Source organism: Callospermophilus lateralis, chromosome 15, assembly GCF_048772815.1.
Source record: "Callospermophilus lateralis isolate mCalLat2 chromosome 15, mCalLat2.hap1, whole genome shotgun sequence".
NCBI lineage: Eukaryota > Metazoa > Chordata > Mammalia > Rodentia > Sciuridae > Callospermophilus > Callospermophilus lateralis.
In genome coordinates, this window is record NC_135319.1 from 45,329,893 (window position 1) to 45,352,170 (window position 22,278).

Sequence of the window (22,278 nt, forward strand, 5' to 3'; positions counted from 1 at the left end):
TTTTCTGAGGAGCAACTACTCTTAACATCTTAGTTTTTCTTAACATGATACTTTCATCCCAGTTAAGCTGCCTCTGTTTATATTCTTGCTCAATCTCATCTCATGCTTTTGTTCACGTTACTCCTTCCACATGCAAAACGTAGAATGCCCTTTCTACATTTATTTGATGTTGCACTTTGAATATCATAGGCTGTAGCTCTTTGTTGGGGGAGGGAAGGGAATGCCCTATGGATTATATGATGTTTAGCAGCATCTCTGGCCTCTGCCCATGAAGTACCAGTAGTTCCTCCTCTCTCCCCATTGAGAACCACTGTCTTAAGCTACAGATTCAGCCCAAGAGGAAGAAAAGGAGAATGTCTTACTATGAAGGGTCAAAGAAAGCCAGAATGTTGCTGCCCATCTTGCCCAGCATCATCTGGGTCTATATGCATGGCATACTCCTTGTTCTCCTACACCATCCTTCAACTGAGACTCAGTGAATAGGATGAGAGAAAATAGATGATAGAGATCACATTTTCTGTTTGAACAGATCCCAAAAACTGGGTATTATTCCCCTTGGTCTTTTAAAAGCTATCTTATCATGACTGAAAAAGTTTATTCTCATGAGTAGTCAGATTAGATCCCAGTCCCATCTTGGGACACCTCACCCTCCCAAAAAGGAGTACCGATTTGACCCTTCAGAATCCCCTGGAAGGTACGACATTCTGGCATATAATATTAGATTTTGGGGGAGTTACCTGGGGGTCTATAGGGCTCCCCTGCCATGCTGGGCATCAGGACATCTGGGGACAGGAACTGTGGTTGGGGAGGATACAGTTGGGGATCAAAGAGAAACACAGAAGGGTCATGGATGATAGGGAGGGAAGAGGAGCTGGAACAACGGTGCCCGGTTTCCAAAGGCTTTTTCTTCAGGTTTGATGGATCCTTATAATGAGACAAGACAAAAAAACATAAAGATGAGGATTAACACAAAGCAGGATGAGGTTGGGTAAACACAGTGAGGCAAGCAGGAGGAAATGGAGGGAACTAGAACACAAACACACCTTGTCTAGGGAGGGAGCCAATTTACTCAGCCACTCCCCCTGTCAGACCTTCTAGGAAACTGCAAACTTCAGATCCTCTTCCCATTACCAGTTTTCATCATATCTGCCATCTTCCTAACATTCAGGTATCCAGACAGATTGAGAAAAATATCTCAAAAAAAATGGGGATCTAAAATGTATCTGCTGAAATAGAATCAAGAACTCTACTCCATCTTCTATCCTGCCACTACTGCATTTCAGTTTTATCTTCCTGTCAAGTTTGTATTCATAGATATTTATGTCCTGCTGGATACTGTATTAGTTATTCAAATTTGTGGTAAAGACCTAGAAATATCTCCTTTAGCATCTACAACACTAATACACCCAAAACTGAATGAACATTCTTCTAAACTCCCCCTCCCACTACCATATTTTATGTCATCAGGCACAAACATTGACATTGCCCTTAACTTCCCACTTCCCATTGACAACTCCATTTAGTTGGCAAGTACCGTCATTTCTACCTATGGTTTTCATATTTAAACTCACCTAGACCACAACAGACTTCAATCTGATCTTCCTGTCTCCTGTTACCTATTTACTGTGACCTACAAAGTTCTATGTGATATCACATTGCTGATTTTTCTTACTCTATCCCCCACCATTCCTGTATCCTTAATACTTTTTCTTAATGTTCCTCAAACACACCAACTCATTCCAACCTCAGGACCTTTACACTTACTGTTTCTGCTACCATGGTTCAAACATTCACATCTCCGAGATCTCTGATCAAATGTTATTTCCTTAAAGCTGAAGTCCCTCACTGCCTTATCAAAAATAGCCCTGAGAGGCTGGGGATATAGATATTTGGTAGAGTGATTGCACAAGGCCCTGGGTTCAATACCCAACACACACACTCACACACACACACACAAAAAAAAAAAAAAAAAAAAAAAACCTGAGGAAATATTGACTCTGTTGACTCTTTATTCCTTAACACCTTATTTTTCTTTCTTCTTTTTCATATTTATCATTGTCTGGAATTATATTTGTTTGTTTATTGTCATTCTCCCCTAATAGAATACATTTTTTCACTTCAGTCAGTATCCCTTACACTTGGTAATAAAACAATTTATATGCCAATATGTTTAATAGATTCCAAGCTATTCAAGGGCAGAATTTATGTTGTTTCATCAGTGTGTGCACGTAACACCTATCATGGATAACAAGGAAATATGAGAATTTCTGAAGGAATACCATACTTCTCTGATTTCTCTTCCAGCTCTCTGGTGTCTTTTTTGAGAAAACACAAACACACCTTGTCTCCTTTTAGGGTTCTTCAGAATAAAAGCCACCTTAAATCTGATGCTCTTCAAGGTTGTGTCCTGACTTCTCTCCTCTCTTTGCAATGTTCTTTTCCTCTTTTCTATGACTAGGATTCCCAAATCTCCATTTCTAGCTCATATGTCTTATATCCAAAGACCTACTAGTTCTCTCCACTCATGCATAATACCACTAGAAAAAAAACATATATCTTCCTCAAATATACCATTATCAAGCCTTAAAACTTGGTTATCATGACTGGGGTTGTAACTTAGTGGTGGAGTGCTTTCCTTGCATGTGTGAGACACTAAGTTTGATCCTCAGCAACACATAAAAATAAATAAAATGGGGCTGGGGATGTGGCTCAAGTGGTAGCGCGCTCGCCTGGCATGCGTGTGGCCCGGGTTCGATTCTCAGCACCACATACAAACAAAGATGTTGTGTCCGCCGAGAACTAAAAAATAAATATTGAAAATACTCTCTCTCTCCTCTCTCACTCTCTCTTTAAATAAATAAATAAATAAATAAATAAATAAAATAAAGATATTGTGTCCATCTACAACTAAAACAAAAAATATTTAAAAACAAAGAAAAAAACTTTGTTATCATCCTTGGTTCCCTTTTCCCCACATCCAGGCAGACATGTACCAAGTCTCTTTATGCTTACTTCCTAACCCTTTCTCTAATATTTATTTATTTTTTTCTTTTTCTTTCTTTTTTTTTTTTTTTTCAGAGAGAGGGAGGGAGGGAGAGAGAGAGAGAATTTTTTAATATTTATTTATTTTTTTAGTTTTCGGCAGACACAACATCTTTGTTTGTATGTGGTGCTGAGGATCGAACCCCGGGCCGCATGCATGCCAGGCGAGCGCACTACCACTTGAGCCACATCTCCAGCCCCATTTCTCTAATATTTAATTCTCTATTCTTCCAAACTCTTTACTGTAAGATATAGGGCTCTTTGTGGTCTGTGATCTGAAAGTTGTTTATTTTCTTTCCCAACTGCCAACACTCTCCATCACATCCCCTCTCTAGACTCTAAAATCCTGCCATACCAAAAAAACCTCTTTTAATTCAGTTAATACTTGCCTTGGGTCCCTTTACCTGTTGTATCCTTTTTTCTTCCTCCAAGAAGGCTTCCCTGATTCCTCAGTCTCAGTTTAGACATCCTTTCCATTATGTTCCATATAATTGCTTATTTATATGTCCCTTCTAGTTAACTGTAAGCTTCATAAAAGCAGGGGCTGTATCTAACTCATCACAGTATCCCTAGCATCTGGCACAATAACAGGAATATAAACCTAGTAAGCATTTGCTTAAAAAAATGAATCAATTAATAAATAAATGATACAGAAGTCAGAAGAAAGGAAGCCAATTCTCCTAAGAAAATAGTATTTTGTATTAAATACATTGAAAATTTTTGAGAACAAATGGTGGACAGAAGAAACCACTTTCTCAAAAAAGAATAGCAAGCTGTTCAATTATTTAGGTACTTAGGAACAATAAAATGGAAAAAAAAATGTGCCTTGGGAGAGAATGTGGATCAGAAGGGACTGATAGGCCAGAGACATAACTTTTTCCGTGTATCCTTTTGTACCTTTTTATTTTAATACCATGTATTTAAAATTATTTTAAAGGGGTTGGGGACATAGCTTAGTTACAGAGCACTAGCACAGTATGCATAAGGTCCTAGGTTCACTAGCCAACACACACAAAAAAATTTAAAATAAAATAAAACCTGGTTTTGCATTTTTATTGAACTGACCAGAGAGATTAGCTTCAGTGCTTTGCTTACTGATCTCTATTGTAACGAAAACTCAACTTGTCTTGGTCAAGTGTGTGAAATTCTCAAAATGATAAGACTATAAATCCAATCAATGACAGCATTTGAGTTTGTTTATCTCTACTGGTTTGAGTTTTCTAGTCCCTTCTACCTATCTATACATTATTATATTAGTACTCAATTTGAAATATCTCAAAGAGAAGGATTTTAAATCATTTTCCTTTTCTTGATAATGCATTTGCTTCACTTTAGATTAAAAACACACTTAACCCCACTCAGTCATGTACTGGGGTGAGGAGTAAAATGCTAAACAATATCCTATCCTATTTCTTCCTTTAATAAGTACCATGGATTCTGACCCAACCACTAGGCTTTGCTTCTCAGATTCTTCTCAAGGCTACAATGACTCTTCTCACCCTAGGGAACCCTAAAACATACCCTTTTAGAACTACTCCAGAAAAGAAACACTCCTCTGGGCTCCAAATGTGTAAGTAAAATAATGAGTGTGTGTCCTCATTTTTGCTGAGTGCACATGGCTTTCCCCAAATTACAACCTTCAGTTTCTCCCTGTTCTTTCACCAGCACTGTTTTGTTACCTAGCAAAGATGGGGGTGTTTTAATAGACAGATCCTGATTCTACTTACAAAACTGTGGGAAGAGACTGGAGCCTCCTCCCTCTCTGAGATAATGGTGCCACTGAGACTGCGTGAGATGCGGCGAAAGTTCTCTGCACTGTACTGTTCATCATCCCCATACTCCCTGCTGAGGCCTCGGCAAGCTGCAGCCTTCAAACATATAGACACACACAGGCAGATACATAACATCAGACCTGTGGTTTTCCCACAGACCCTGTCCTTGGAGATATGGGAGAAATTTAGATAAGACTCTCCAGTAAACACCTGAATTAGATATAATTGAAAGATCTCCTCTCAATCAAAAGCAGTCCAATCTCATACCTTGTTCTCTTCTGGCAGCCCCACTACAATGCCTCTGCTTTATCAACAACCCTACCATTCATTCCTTTGTACTCTTCTTTCCCTAACATACCAACCAGGTCTATCACCTTAGCTCTTGAGGCTGCTACCTGAGACGCAGGCACTGTGCTGGCTTCAAGGAGAATGTGCTCCATTTCTGCTATTTGGGTCTTTGAGATGTCAAGCCCAGGGGCTGAGTGTAATCTCCTCCCCATGCCATCTGCAGAGCCTGAGAAAGAAAACATAAATATAAGGTAAAGCCATCTCTCTCTTGGGGCCTAAACTCTGAGCCTGGAAGCACAAACTCAGGAGTTCTTCTTTCACTAAGTAACAAATATGCATTCCTGAATCCAATGGGAAAAGATGCTCCTAGAATTTAGAAACAATAATTTTCAGAGTATGGATAGACTTCTATAGGTCACATAGCCCTTCAAGAACTTTATAAAAGGCTATGGACAGACAGCTGAATGTCCCTATCTTACTTCATTTTTGTAAACATACTCAGCTTCTGGAAGAATTCAGTGTGAGGTCTAGAGTAGTGGCTTAGCAGAAGAGTGCTCTCCTAGGATGTGTGAGGCCCTGGATTCAATCCTCAGCATCACATATAAATAAACAAAATAAAGGTATTGTGTGTTCACCTACAACAAAAAAAAATTTTTTTAAAAATTCAGTCCAAGACTTGTAGTATGTAGTGATAAAATTATCTGATGTAGTGATTTTCTAAAGTATCTCTGGTGATAAAGAAAACTATTATCTCCAGTTTAGTTTGGAATTGAAATGATCATTATAATAATTATATATCAAATCTCCTCATTTTATATAACAGGAAAATGAGTTCCAGAGTCTGATAGGTAGGTAGAAGTTTATTCAGGATTAAAACTCATATCTTAATTTTTAGTACAGTACTCTTCCTATCATTCTGAAAAGGAGCTCTTAAGGAATATTTGATATGTATAAGTCTCTTTTATCTCCCCTTACCCCACTTTTTCTCAATCACATTCTAAACAACTACTAATGTGGCTCTAAAGTGGATATGTGACTTCCAAGAGACTCCCCAATCCAATTAATTAAGTCTTCTATTCTGAAAATGTACATGTCCTTGACCTACATTTGATATAAATGTACATGGCCACTTTGTGTCTCATTCTAATTAATATATATATATACATAGCTGTTGTATGATAATGCTGATATAAGTACTGAAAATCAGTTGTTTTTAATATTTCCTTGTACTCACATGCAGTGGTTCTGATACTGCCTAAGATTCACATGGGAGTTTTTAAAGTACAGCTTCCCAGCAACTCAGGAAGATGAGGCAAGTTTGAAACCAGTCTCTACAACTTAGGTAGACCTTTCTTTAAAAAAAAAGGGGGGGGTGGCGGGGCTGGGAATGTAGCTCAGTTGTAGTGTGCCTAAGAGTTCAATAAGAAGAAAGGGACATGAATCAAATGTATGAAATATGATATGTCAAGAGTTTGTAATGTTTTGAACAACTAATAATAAAAAAAAAGAAGGAAGGGAGGAAGAGAAAAGGGAAAAGGAGAGGGAGAAAGGAAAAGGAAGAAGGGGGGGCTGGGGTTGTGGCTCAGCAGTAGAATACTTGCCTAGCATGTGTGAGGCCCTGGGTTTGATCCTCAGCACCACATAAAAATAAATAAAATAAAGATATTGTGTCCAACTACAACTATATATATATATATATATATATATATATATATATATTTTTTTTTTTTTTAAAGAAAAGAAAGAAGGGGAAGGTGAAAGGAAGAAAGGAGGGAAGGAGGAAATATAGCTTCCTGAGCCTCACTACAGACTTGAATAAGAATCTTTGTGGTTGGAATCTAGGAATCTTTGCTTTTGAAACAAAAAAAAACAGTGTAGAAAAATATCCTTGAACGTTATTAAAGGAAATGTCATAGTATTCCTAAAAAAGCAATCTGGAAATATCTATTAAAAATTGAAAATATAAGCTGGGTGCAGTGGTGTACACCTGTAATCCTATCAGCTCGGAAAGCTGAGGCTGGAGGATCACGAGTTCAAAGCCAGCCTCAGCAATGGCGAGGCACTAAGCAACATAGTGAGACCCTGTCTCTAAATAAAATACAAAATTAGGTTGGGGATGTAGGGATGTGGCTCAGTGGTTAAGTGTCTCTGAGTTCAATCTCCAGTACAAAAAATAATAATAAATTGAAAATATACTCTCTTGACCAATAATTCTACTCATGAGAATAAGAACAAATACAAATTTATAACAATCTGAATAAATTGTTATATCCTTAGCAATTACTTCCCAGCCACTAAAAAATGAGTTAAGTTAAACAAGAGGACTTGGAGAATTTTCATGAAATGTTAAGTTAAAAGGAAAAAAAAAAGTCATATGATCCCCAAGCAAAAACAACTAAGTATATGCAGGTCTACATAGGATTATAAGAACAAAAAAAATACAGATGTATGCATACTATATTGTTACTTGGGGAAGTGAACATAGAACTGGTTTTAAGAAAAAGAGAAATAGGGCTGGGTTGTAGCTCAGTAGTAAAGCACTTGCCTAGCACATGTGAGGCACTGGGTTCGATTCTCAGCACTACATAAAAATAAATAAATAAAATAAAGGTATTGTGTCCATCAACAACTAAAAATATTAAAAAGAAATAGATAAGAAAACTGTCTATATTAAAGATAGCATGTACGGCTGGAGGTATAGCTCAGCAGCAGAGTACTTGCCTAGAAGCTAGAGGACCTGGGTTTCAATCCCAGCACAAAACATAGCATGTATACTATGATCCCATTTATATAAAATTATTTCCATATGTGTATATATACTTTATATATATATATACTTATACATATGTTTATATATAATGTGTGTATATATATGCTTATATATATATATACACTTATTTTTTAAATTTTTATTTATATATTTATTTATTTATTAATTTTTTAATATTTATTTTTTTTTAGTTTTCAGCGGGCACAACATCTTTGTTTGTATGTGGTGCTGAGGATCAAACCCGAGCCACACGCATGCCAGGCGAGCGCGCTACCGCTTGAGCCACATCCCCAGCCCTAAAATTTTATTTATTTTATTCAGTTGTTGATGGGCCTTTATTTTTTATTTGTATGTAGTGCTGAGAATCGAACCCAGTGCCTCACACATTTGAGGCAAGCACTCTACCACTGAGCCATAACCCCAGCCCCATATATTTATACACACACACTTTAAAGCCATTCTTCAGATGATGACTGTGGACAATTTAATAATAAATTACAGTTGTAATGGTTAGAATTTCGTGTTACTCTAATTAAGCTTAGTGATTCATAGACAAGGAGGTGGCCATTAGACAAATGCAATGTGAGCAGATTCTAATTCTTTTTGAGGTAACTGAGCAGAGGATATCGTTGAGGGAATTTCTATATTCAACAGAAGTGGGGTTAATATGATACCTACTCACTGATCAACTGTAACAAAATAAACCAAAAAGCTCAATATTATATATTTCCTGATATTGTATAGTAAGTATTACCTATTAAATAATCTTATTTTTAAAAATTAAGATGAGGGCTGGTGATGTGGTTCTGTGATACCTTGCTTGCTAAGCATTTGAGAGGTCCTCTGTGTGTGTGTGTTTATTTATTTTAGGTATGTGCCACCACTCTGGTGTACACCTAAAATTCCAACTAAGGATCACAAGTTTAGGACTAGCCTGTACAACATAGCAAGACCTTTTCTCAAAATAAAAATTTTAAAAAGACTGGGGCTGTAACTCCGTGATAGAGTTGTCTATAATGCATGGGGCCCAGGATATGATACCAAGTACCCCCCCCAAAAAAAAAAAAAAAAAAAAGAACCTGATTTTAATTGCAGCCTTAATTCTAAGTACCAACTTATAAGAGAAATGGGGGCTAGAAGAACCTATTTTTAAATTTTTTTGTTTTGTGGTGCTGGAAATCAAACTGAAATAATGTTTTTCAAAAAACCAAAAACTCTACCAAACTACAATCAGTAAAACCTATAATATATAAAATGATCTAAGACAAATGAACAAACTTCTTCAACAAATAAATGGCAAGGACCCAGGAATAATGATGCTCTCCTATAATTCCAGCCACTACAGAAGTTAAGGCAGGAGGATTACAAGTTGGAGGCCTATCTGGACAACTGTGTAAGATCCTGTCTTAAAATAACAGAAAATAAAAAGAGATGGTGATGTAATTCAGTAGTACAGCCTAGCATATGTGAGGTCCAGATTCAATGCCCAGTACTTCAAAAGGGAAAAAGAGTGGTGTTTAGATTTTTTTAGGACTTACAATCATGTGAAAAGATCACAAACTATATGACACCATTTATATGAAGTGTCCAGAACAGGTAAGATACAGAAAATAGATTTGTGGGGTTGGAGGGGAGGGATGGAGTACAGGGGAATGACTGCTAATGGGTATAGGATGATAGTAACCTTTTTAGGATGATAGTAACATTTTGAAACAGACAGTAGTGGGTTGAGGATGTGGCTCACTGGTGGAGTGCTGGCCTAGCATGTGCAAAGCCCTGGGTTCAATCTATAGCATGCCAAAAGAAAAAATAAGGGTTGGGGGGAGGTTAACAATTAAAAGCCAAAAAACCCTGAACTACTGCATTGAGTTAACAACTCTATTAAAAACTATTATATTATACACTTCAAGTAGGGGAAATGATGGTGTGTAAATTATATATTATAAAGTATTTACTTTTTTAAAGAAATAATCTGTTGCTTAATAAATGCTTTATGATAAGATAAAGAAGTAGCACATGCCTATAATCCCAGCAAGTAAGGAGGCTCAGGCAGGAGGATCTCAAGTTTGAAGCCAGCCTCAGCAATTTAGCAAGAACCTCAGCAAGTTAATAAGAACTTCAGCAACTCAGTCTTAAAAAATGTCTTTAAAAATAAAAAGGGATGGGGATGTTGCTCAGTGGTAAAGCACCCCTGGGTTCAATCTCCAATAAAGAAAAAAAAGTTTATAAAATTGAACTAGGTATTAGCTTTTATTCAGTAGCAAAATAAATGTTATTGTACATTCATATATAACATTATAATCATAAAACTGATTTTTATGAAAAATGCTCATAAATATAATTTAAGAAAACCATGAGACTAAACTTTATACTTACCTTGCTTTTTGCTAAACACAAACAAAATACAGTATATGTGTATTTTTTTTAAAAAGGTTAAAACATTAAAACATTGAGTGAGACTAGCAAGGATTTTTGATATTTTAGAACTACAATTAAAAAGGTTGCTCTTTGGAGTATTATAAGGGCTTTTTGTTTTTAAATATAATATTTAACATTCAACTAGTTAGTTCAATTTACAATGTATTATTTTATGTTATTATCATTCTTAAAATACTTAATGTATTTATTCTCCCTTATATCAGAGAGAAAGCTCACTGAAGCACACGCTAGCTTTTCCTTTTCTTTAGAATATTCCCAATATCACCCCATCCACGTACCTAGAGCACTTAATAAATGTGACTACAAAATCTGCACTAGGAAGCAAATCCTTCGAAACATATCTTAATATCAAATTTTATATTTATGTGGCATTTGCCCACAGCTCCAGGAAACAAAGTAGGTATTTAATAAACAAAATGACTATAATTAAATACTGGTTGTCAGCATGCAAGGAACCTGTACAATTATAAAAGCTGTCCTACACAAGCTGAAGACAAAGTTCTCTGAATTAAATTTTACAGAATAATACATATCATTTTAGAGTTGGAATAGATCTTTTTAAAAAAATCATTGAACTATTTCTCTCATTTTTCAAGTAAAAATTTGTTCCTGGGATATTACGTATCAAATTTATATTCAGAAGTAATGTCAGTATCAGGAAAATAACTCTGGGTCTAATGTTAGTGCATGCAATCAAAATTTCAAACATTCTTCATATCTTCAATTTCCAGAATTAAATCTGTGAGGTGAATGAGATGTAGCTTTGACTCCTCATTCAGTACTATTTTAAGGAGAGTCTGTGAAGGCTACCCTATAAAATACCTTGAAAATTCTGTGAAGACAGGAATTCTGGAAATTCCTAATGGAATAAAGGAAGTTCTTGATATAACTAGTTCATTATGATCTGGAAATGCCATTCATATTAGAGATGTCATTCAATAGGGACACCCCAGCTGCAAGGCAGACCTGGAGGCTCAATCTTGGGATTGGTTTAACCTCTAAACCACAACATGACATTTCCTCTCATCTTACCTAATTCCATGCTGAGTCACTCTTAAAGACCTGTGAACCATGCTGTAGCACTGCATACTAGAGAAACCATGGATACTTAATGGTCTCTTTCTTTAAAAGGAGGAATTCATTTGCAAATTCCTATTTCTACCCCCATTATCCACTCTATCAAGAAAAACATCTTTCTTTCAGCACCTGTCCTGAAGCTCATGAGTAAAGTCAGAAGTTCTACTACCTCTTACCAAGCTACAAATACTACCTGTATAGAATACCACTCCTCTCATATTGTCTTATTTTTATATAAGCTTTTATATAACCCCTATTTCTTCTTCCCCTGAAATGTATTCTTACCTGTTTGGCTAAGTGGATGCCAAGCCACATTCTGTGGCACCCATGCAGAAGAGCCATCCTGGGAAGCCTTAAGACTGGCCTGGTAGAGAGATTCCAATTCCGAGGTCTCCTGCTCTGTGTCTTGGTTCCAATGTGGATGTAAAAGGATATGATTTCTCTCTGGATAGGTTACACAGGTATGAGAATCATGGGGAGAGGACTTCATTCCTGGCCCAAGGATCTCATGTTTAAGCTGAGAATCACAGAACCTTGTGACATTTACCCAGGAATCCAAAGGCAAGGAAGTCCCCAAGTTGCTACTGTTACCAATCTCCTTAGGCCTTGGATCTTTTGCTTGGGATAGCTTTCCTTGGTATATAACTGGCTCTCCCAACCTGGGCTGTCCTCCCTTAGAAGTTTCACTGTTTGGCTGCCCTGAGTCCATGGCAAGAGAAAGATGGTGGTCAGCAGGATCTTCCCAGGAAGGCAATCTGTCCCTACCATCCAGAGAGGCTTGCTCTTTTGCCCAGAGACAATGGCCTTTCCCTTGACCTTGTTGGAAAGAAGGCTTAGAGTCATAAGGGAAAGAGTTCTTCTTTAGATTTCCAAGACTTCTCTCTTGGGAAACTGAAGCATCCCTCATGGAGGCACACTGCATCTTCTGGAATTGCTCTGCCAGTGAGCGGACAAGTCCCTTTGTACTGGGAAACTCTGGTCTACATGGCTCCTCACTGCTTCCATCCACTTTTGAAGTCAGAGAAGTTTGGAGGCTTTGGGCTTGGAGGCATTGGTTAGTTTTCTGCACAGGATCAGAAGAATGAAGCACAGATGAAGCAGCAGCAGACATTATGGGGTGGCAGGCCCTATATGTGGGAATACTGGGTTGAACTAATGAATTTGAAGGACTATAGCCTAGGCTGTGTGTTTCTCCTCTCTCTGAGGTGGCTCTTCCTGTTAGGTGTGACCAAGACATCACCAGGGATGAGTCAGTAGGATTCCTCTTTTCTTGGAATGGCTGTTTTTGAGCAATGTTCCTTCGTTCTTGTAGAGAGAACCTGCTGTAACTGTTGTTATCACCCCTTTGCCCTGGCAGTTTACCCTCTGAGGCATCCAATGACACACAATCAAGGTGAGAATTCTCAGTTCTCCCTGGTGTTTTAGGTAAACACTGCCTATGGAATACAGAAGGGTCAGTGTTGTCCACCTCAACTGAAGTCAGAAGCTTTGAGGCAGATTTACTGGGGGAACTGTGCTGTGGGGCAGATGAAGCAGGTAACTCTGGGAACAGTAATGAGTGTGACTCATGGCAGGAAGCAGGTGAGTGTAAGAAAGAAGAACTGGCCCCAAAATCTGTATCCGTGCAGGGTTCCAGTTGGGCCTCGTGGCTTAACAATACTTGGAGCGGGATAGGCTGTTCACTGAAACAAATGGAGAAAGCCAGTCATAAGGTGATTGACAAGAACACTTCCAAGAAGAACTGTTCATTCCATTCCCATTTATAGTTATCCACAGAAGGAATGATGAAAATAAATGAAGCTGGACGCAATGGTACACACCTGTTATCCCAGCAACTTGAGAGGCTGAGGAAGATTTCAAGTTTGAGGCCAGCCTCAGCAACTTAAAATCCTGTCTCAAACTGAAAATAAGGGCTACCGATATAGTTCAGTAGTAGAGATCCCTTGAGTTCAAACCCCAGTACTGGGGTAAAAAACAAGAAAATAAAAAAAGAAACAGAGCCAGGCACAATGGTGCACATCTGTAATCCTAGCAACTCAGGAGGCTGAGACAGGAGGATAAAATTTCAAGGCCAGCCTCAGCAACTTAGTGAGACCCTGACTCAAAATAAAAAATAAAAAGGACTAGGGATTGCCCCAGTACCAAAAAAAAAATTTTTTTTAAATTTATAAAACAAAGGAAGAAATGGAAAGACAAGCACAAGTAGGGTCAATAATTTAGAGGTTAACAAAAGAAAAGACTCCCCTAGATATACCACTCACAGTCAGATAAACAGGTAATATCAATCCTTCACCACAGTTGCACACAGCAATATTAAGTACAGTCCTTGCCAATATTCTTCACTACATTAAAGTCCCTTTCCAAACACATTCTAATTGAAAATTTAAAAATCAAAATTGCTAGTCTCACATGCAGATGACAACAGAAGGTAAGCAAAATGAATGATTTTCACACAGAACAGCAAAAATCCAGGATGCTATACAAGGAGGGAAATGCTGCATAAGGTTCCTTGAGGTAGCCCAACCAAAGGAACCAAGAGGCTACAAATACAGAATACAGGTGATTCATGTTCACATGATTACACAAATCAACTACTTCAAATTTGTCTTTATTATCTAGGTTTTACTGTATTATTCACTCAGATGTTTTCTTAAAATAATATACCATATTCTCTTAAGATTTAGTTGGTTTCTAATTGTTTTATATTTCTGACCCCCAAAAATGCAATGTTACAAGCACTTAAATAAAATCCCAACTTTTCAAATTCTGAATTTTCAGATTATGGATGCTCAACCTGTGCATCCTTATCTGAAAAATGAGGATTTTGCTTTCCAAAATGTGTGAAATTTTGGATTTTCAGGTTCCTAATCTGAAAATCCAAAATTTGAAATGCTCCAAAAAATCTGAAACCATTTGAGTGCAGACAAGACACTGAAACAGTTTTGGATTCCAGAGTATTTTGGACTTTTCTTTTTCTTTGGTACCAGCAATTGAACCGAGAGGTGCTTAACCACTGAGCCACACCCCCCAGCCTTTTTTATATTTTGTTTAGAGACAGGGTCTCACTAAATTGCTTAGAACCTCACTAAATTGGTCATGATCCTCCTGCCTCAGCCTCCCAAGCTGCTGGGATTACAGACATGCACCATCATGCCCGGCTTTTTTTTTTTTTTTTTGGAATTGAGTTTTTGGATTAGGAATCCTCAACCAGTAAAGACCATGCAAATATTCCAAAATCTGGGGGAGAAAACTGAAATCTGAAACATTTCTGGTTCCAAGTATTTTGGATAAAGTATATATGACCTATATGCTATAAACTATGCTATGTTAGTCACCCAGTCACTCTTGTAACATATACTTGTATGGAAAAATCTAACCATAAAAGGCATACTACATAATGGTCGATGACATACATTTTGGCACCAAACAGACAGACCTAGATTTGAATTCTATACTTCTACTATTATAAGCCAAGTAATCTTAGTTTTCCTGAGCTCAAGTCTCCTTATTTATAAAGAATGCTAACTAATAGTTTCTATTTGTGTGTGTGTGTGGGGGGAATATATATATTTAGTTGTAGACAGAAAAATACCTGTATTTTGATTTATTTTTATGTGGTGCTGAGGATCGAACCTGGTGCCCCACAAATGTAAGGCAAGCACTCTACTGCTGAGCCACAACCCCAGCCCTATAGTCCCTATCTTATAAGGATATTTTGATAATGAAATAAAATACATAAAGTGCTTAGCTCAGGCCTGAATCCTAGGCAATGTTCACAAAATACTGGCTGGAGTATAGCTCAATGGAAGAGCACTTGCCTAGCATGTACACAGCCCAGGGTTGGATGCCTTTATTATATTTTTATTTTGAAAACTACTCAAACTTATTAACAGACAAATTTAATTTTTACTTAAATTCACTTATTCTAATTAAAAGCCAAATTTAAAGGCCAAGATGTGTGAAATATATCAATGGCTACTAGGGCTTTTTTCCTAATTAATCTTTTGAATAGACCTCTCTCTCCCCTGTAGTCACTGAGACAATGACAGCTTCTGCTGCGGAGTACCCATGGTCACTTTCTCCCCTGGCATCTATGAACTCATGTGGTTCCCAAGCACTACCTTGTCATCTGAGGGATGGCCCCCCCCTGTGATGGGAGGCAGGCTGAGGGCTGCGACGGCTGCTGCGATGATTGCTGCTGCTGCAATGATTGCTGTTGCTGCATGCGATCCTGCAGGCTCCTTGCTTTTCGAATACTGATTTGCAACTTCTTATCGACTAGGGCTCTGCTGTGCGTGCTAGAGCTGGCACCATGCAGGGCAAGTCTTAGTTTAGCTAAAATGCAAAAGAAAATATAGCAGAAACAGAACACAAAATACAAATAAAAATAAAACAAATAAAATTGAATCAAAAAGAAGCAAAGATATGCAGTAAAACAAAATATGCAGCAGAATGCAAGGCATGGACCATGCATACACTGTCCAGGGCACAGAGCTAGCTCTGGCTATAAGGAACATACATGGAAGCTATGGAGGCCAAAGAAGTTAATTTAAATTATTAAACACACACACACACACACACACACACACACACACACACACACACACCCCAACTAAAACAAATCAGGAAGATAAACTAGTGCTCAGAGATTGTCACTCTTGTCCTTTCCAACTGACCTGTTCGACTCTGGTCTCCACACACTGCTCCCAACTCCCCCTTCCTGATGGCCAACAGCAGAAATAAGATCCAAACCTGCATCTGTCTTTACAGAGCACAGCTTCATGTGGTCATATAAAATTGGTTACCAATTCTAAACTTTATTCCCTGGCTGTAACATTATGGTGCTGCATACCAGAAGGCAGGGGAGAAACAAAAAGAATCAAATATTGCAGTGGAAAGTTACAAGCCTGGGAAGTCATGGCCAATTAACTCAGTTTTTCTGCCATAAGTTTCAACTTACTAGTCAACCACTAGAGAAAGAGCAGACTAACTTGCTATCTGAAGTCTAACTTCTTCTTGGGATAAGAAGGTAGGCATGGCTGGAGAAGTCATCTATGGATTCCTGTTGAGGGTAATTCCAGTAAATATCCACAAGCCACAGTTACAATGCCAGGCACATTTAGAAATCTGAAGGATGCCAGGAGCGGTGGCACATCCCTATAATTGCAGCAACCTGGGAGGCTCAAACAGGAGGACTACAAGTTCAAGGCCAGCCTTGCCAATGTGGTGAGGGCCTAAGCAATTTAAAAAGATCCTGTCTCAAAGTAAAAAAATAAAAAGGGCTGGGGATGTAGCTCAGTGACAAAGTGCCCTGGGTTCAATCTTTGGTACCAAAAACATAAGAGAGACAGGAAGAGAAGGGAAGGGAAGAGAAGAGAAGGTAAAGGAAAGGGGAGGTAGAAGGAGAAGGGGAAGGGGAAGGGGAGGAAAAAGGGAAAGGGAGGGGAGGGAAAAGGGAAAGAGAGGGGAGGGAAAAGAAATCTGAAGGGCATAGATAGCTAAAGGGCCTCACTTTGGAAATGTGAGAGTTAAGAAACATAAAAATTATTTTTATAGTCATCTGAGCGACAACACTAATACCTATTATGAAGTTAGTAAAAAATGCCATAGCCATAGCGGTTAGAGTTACTTACAGATAGCTTCGTTACAAAGAGCCAAAGCTGCAGCACAGTCTCCCTTTTGTTCCAGATGCAGCGACTCTTCAAACATTGAATTTGCCTCTTGCAGAGACCTCTCAAAGCCGTCACTCCTCCCTGAAAGGGCCAGTACTTTTTGTTTTCATTATAATTAATTCCAACTTCATCTATGTACTGCTGTTTCCCTTTGGTGCACACAGATCCTTGTTGCCAAGTCATTGGTCTATCCTTATTTCAACTGTCCATTACTATTAAGAAGTCCCTGAAACAAGTATGACACCCATTTTTGCTTTACCCAAGATCTTCCAAGGCCCTGAAAGGAGGCATGTCATTGCCAGCCACATGTTCTAACTCAAAGACTTCTCAGGGACTCCCTCCATGAAAGAACAAAATATGTCTATAACAACATGAGTTCTCATGGCTAAAACTGAACTGCTCTTCCATAGTGTTACAGTATACATCCTGCCAGAGTATCAGAACACCACAGACTTCCAATGCTGTTATGGTAAAGATGGCTTCACTATTCTATGAAAAGTATTCCATATCACTTCTTTCCTATAGCAATTCACAGAGATCTCTTCATCACCCTTAACTAGAAAGTCAGTAAAACTCTTGGGCACAGGGGGTCTACAGTTCCTACCATGGCAGTTGAATCGCATTTGTTGTTACATAAACATACCTTTCATCAGCACTACTAAGTATTTATTTTTATCATGCCCTTGCTCATCAAAACTATCCCCAAAAGTCACCTTCCCATATAGCAAGCTGAGGATATTCCTTTCTCCTCTCAAAGTGGATGAGTTTCAAAGCAGCTGCTGAAGAGTCCAGAGGGAGGAAAAGGCAAGGAAATAAGTAAAGGCAACTTCTGTAAATGAACCCTGAAGCTTATTTACCCCCTTGCCTTCTACTCTCTCATAACCATAAATTGGTAAAAAACTATAATTTAAGTTCATCTACCACTGGGATTGACACTGAACATTTACAAGGGGGAGGGGCTGTGGGGCAGGGATCAAACTGTCTTAATCATTCTTCTCCATAATGTCTTCTTATCTCCAGCTGGAAATGCTAAGAAAAGATCTTCCATATTCCTAAAATTCCCTTCTTAATTCACCCTGGCTTTTAGAAAGTACTTCCACTACTACAGCAGAAGTAGCAGGTTAGTTCTGAAGAAGCTGGCACTCAGGTTTCACCTCATCAATAGAAGTGTGGTTTTCCCCATCCCCAGGTCCAAAGTTCTTCCATTATATTTGGAATCAACTGAATTTATACTACCAATATAATCAGAGATGGTAGCTAAAGCCATTAAAAAAAAAATAAGTTTACAGGCTAGGAATAGTAGAGCACTTGCCTAGCATGCACAAAGACCTGTGTTCAATCCCCAGACCTGCAAAAATAAAATGAATGCTGAAATTTATTTAACATCCTTGCCTTCTACTCACTCATAACCGTAAATTGGTAGAAAGCTATTATTTAGGTTCACCAATAATTGGAATTCAAATTAAGCCTTCACAAAGTCCCAGGTGGAAAGAAAAGATCTTAGGCAAACTATAGTTAATGACTATACTGGATATAAATTCTTTTTTTATTTTTATTTTTTTTACTTGTAGAGGGACACAATTCCTTTATTTTACTTATTTATTTTTTATGTGGCTCTGATAATTGAACCCAGTGTCTCACACATGCTAGGCAAGCGCTCTACCACTGAGCCACATCTCCAGCCCCATGGATTTAAATTTTTATCATCCAAAATCGTAGCACTTTGTTCCATTCTCTCAGGAGATCCAAAATGTATGAAGAACTGACAAATACAGGCAGGGAGATTCCCTCTAAACTGTACTGCTCAATTGACAGAGGAGGGAAAAGACAAGGAGAAAGATGACAAGATCCCTCTTTCAAAATAATATAAATTTGTGACACCAAAGTGATTTAGCTAAAGGTCAAAATGGAAGAAAAGACTACCCAAATACAGAGACAACTAAGGAATTGGGCATTTTTATTTTTATTTTTTAATTTTTGCCTTTTTTTTTTTTTTTTTTGGTACCAGGGATTGAATCCAGGGATCCAGGGGTGCTTAACCACTGAGTCACATCCCCAGTCCTTTTTAATATTTTATTTAGGAGACAAGAGTCTCACTGAGCTGCGTAGGGCCTCGCTTAGTTGCTGAGCTGGCTTTGAACTTGTGATCCTCTTACTTCAGCCTTCTGAGTCACTGGGAATGCAGGCATGTGCCACTTTGCCCAGCTAGGAATTGGGCATTTAAAACTCATTTTAAAACAAATACAATACCTGGGAAATATATGACAGTTGCTTTGAATCAAAGACAGTAGGGGGTTGGGGATATAGCTCAGTTGGCAGAGTGCTTGCCTCCCATGCACAAGGCCCTGGGTTTAATCCCCAGCACCACAAAAAAAAAAAAAAAAAAAAGTATGAATGTTGAGGGCTGGGTTGTGGCTCAATGGTAAAGCACTTTCCCAGCCTGTGTGAGATACTGAATTTGATCCTCAGCACCACATAAAAATAAATAAATAAGATAAAAGTATTGTGGAGGGGAAAAAAAAAAAAGTAGGACTGCTGGGCATGCCACGATGGAGCATGCCTGAAATCTCAGAGACATGGGAAGATGAGACAAGAGAATTGCAAGTTTGGAGCCAGCTGATGAATTTAGCAGGACCATGTTTCAAAATAAAAAATAAGGCTGGGTGCAGTGGTGCACACCTGTAATCCCAGGGGCTCAGGAGGCTGAGGCAGGAAGATTGCAAGTTCAAAGCCAGTCTCAGTAACTTATTGAGGCTCTAAGCAATTTAGTCAGACCTTGTCTCAAAAGAAAAAAAATGAAATGGGCTGGGGATGTGGCTCAGTAGTTAAGTGCCCCTGGGTTTAATCCCTGGTACAAAAAAAAAAAAAAAAAAGAAAAAGTAAATTAAGGGGCTAGGAATGTAGAGCTCAATGTAAGAGCACTTGCCTAGCATGCATGAGAGTCTGGGCTCAATCCCCAGCACCACATGAATTTTTGTAAAAAGTAAATTAGGAAAATAAAAGTAAATTAGGCTTTGGGTTCTCAGATCCTATTTGACAGATCTACTTCCCTGAAGCTCCAGGTGAGGTTATCTTCAGGTATGTTTTGTTTTGTTTTGTTTTGTTTCCAGCAAATAGAATTTCCCTCACTATCAGTGTGGCTCACTTCTTTTTTGCTGTTTTTGAATTGAGGCTACTTTCATTTATACCTTCTGTAGAGATGTTCATGGAATATATTTTTCATGAATAATATACTACCTCTGATCTATTGGGCTTTAGTAGACATGCCCAAAATTAGTATCTATCTCTTATCACAAGACTTGTCACCTCTTTAACTCTCACTGGAACGGTTGACTTAAAAAAAATATATAACTTCTAAAGAGAACACAGGGAACTTACAAGCTTGGATCTTTTTTCATACCTTTTTTCTCTGTTCGCATTACTAACAACCTAATTCTCATAACAATTACCCTGATTCTGCAGTTCATCCAAGTCCATGAAGCGGCTGGGATGAGGGTTAAACCCTTTAGCAACCTCTAATTCCTTCTCCCGTTTCCTTCGAAGTTCCTGTTCCTGGGCCCTCCTGGTCACCTCTTCCTGCAATTCATCCAGTTCACTTTTAAAAGATACCTCCCCACCTAGGACATAAGCAAAGGAGAAGCTAAATCAACATTTCTATAAAAAAGATAAAACACCTGCTGAATTTATGACTACTTTGATATAAGTTTTTTTTTTTTTCTTTTTTCTTTTGGAACTCTTCTCTTTAATTTGAAGTAAATGTTTTGAATACTGATATCCATATCAAATTCTGGGCCCTGAATAATAAAAATCACAACAAAACAAAAAACTATGAACATTTGGTATAACAACATGACACCTAACACTTTGCTAAACATTTTCAATGTATTAGGAACCGTTTTAAGCACTTTTACATATATTATTTAACATTCATAATTGAAGATGAGATTACCTTCATTTTAGGAATGTGAAAATTGAGTCATGAAAAGAGTAACACAGTTGGCAAAAGGTAGAGGTAACTTCAAATCACTAAGTTAAATTCATAATCCATGCTCTTAACCAGTAGGAAGCACTCTATCAGAGCTTCAAGCAAGTCATTGGGGCTTCTCACCCTTAATTTCTTTCTTTCTTTTTTCTTTTCTTTTCTTTTTTGTGGTGCTAAGGATTGAACCCATGGCCTTGTGCATATGAGGCAAGCACTCTACCAACTGAGCTATATCCCTAGCCCTCGCCCTTAATTTCTATCTTCTCTTTAATGAATTTGTAAAATGTCCACAGTACTAAAAACTCCACTGCATAAGAGTTCATGATAAATTTATCATTTATCCATGATAAATTGTTTATCATGTATTATATCATGTATAGTATGTATAATAATATATATAATATGTATAGTATGATTTCTTCTTTTTTTGGTACTGGGGATTGAACTCAGGGGCACTCAACCACTGACCCAAATCCTCAGCCCTATTTTGAATTTTATTTAGAGACAGGGTCTCACTGAGTTGCTTAGTCCCTTGCTAAGTTGCTGAGGCTGGCTTTGAACTCGCAATTCTCCTGCCTCAGCCTCCAGAGCTGCTGGGACTACACGCATGCACCATCATGCACGGCACATTTTTTTTTTTTAAATGGTGTTGAGAAGCTGGGGATATAATTCAGTGGTATAACACTTGCCTAGTATGCGTAAGGACCTGGATTTGATCATCAGCACTATAAAAAACAAACAAACAAAAAATAATGGCGAGGGCTGGGGATATGGCTCAGTGGTGGAGTGCTCGCCTAGCACATGTAAGTCACTGGGTTCGATCCTCAGCACCACATATAAACAAATAAAATAAAGGTATTGTGTCCATCCACAACTAAAAATATTTTTTTAAAAATGATGGTGACCCATATATATAAATATATATATATTTATACACACACATACATACATATATACCTAAAGTATGTACTGTATAAGCATAAAAAAAGAGGTAGAAATATATATAACATAATGATAATACTGATACCTTCGATTTCAGGAGGCAAAAGAAGGTTAATAAATTATTGCACTTGATTTACTTCTATAGTTTTTTCATTTTTTTATTGTTGCATTATAGTTGTACATAACTGTGGAATGTGTTGTTGCATATTCATACATGCACATAATAGAGCAATATAATTTGGACTATATTACTCCTCAGTATTTCCCTTTCCCTTCCCTCCTTCCTCCCTCTGG

At 37.9% G+C, this 22,278-nt stretch overlaps 1 protein-coding gene across 9 annotated transcripts in view; it reads right to left on the reverse strand.

The window, feature by feature from the left end:
- The window catches only part of Usp54 (ubiquitin specific peptidase 54), a 135,780-nt gene that overhangs the window by 2,057 nt on the left and 111,445 nt on the right, over nt 1–22,278 (reverse strand). For 2 of the 9 annotated variants that reach the window (XM_076834261.1, XM_076834258.1), the window contains 7 exons: nt 20,510–20,677; nt 17,022–17,141; nt 15,510–15,723; nt 11,674–13,070; nt 5,210–5,328; nt 4,770–4,910; nt 738–924 (listed from right to left, as the gene is read on the reverse strand). In XM_076834261.1, the coding sequence (XP_076690376.1) occupies nt 738–924; nt 4,770–4,910; nt 5,210–5,328; nt 11,674–13,070; nt 15,510–15,723; nt 17,022–17,141; nt 20,510–20,677 (2,346 nt within the window). Of the gene's footprint in view, nt 1–737; nt 925–4,769; nt 4,911–5,188; nt 5,329–11,673; nt 13,071–15,509; nt 15,724–17,021; nt 17,142–20,509; nt 20,678–22,278 lie in introns of those variants that run through there. The other 7 variants (XM_076834262.1, XM_076834260.1, XM_076834266.1 and 4 more) reach the window with 5 other exon arrangements.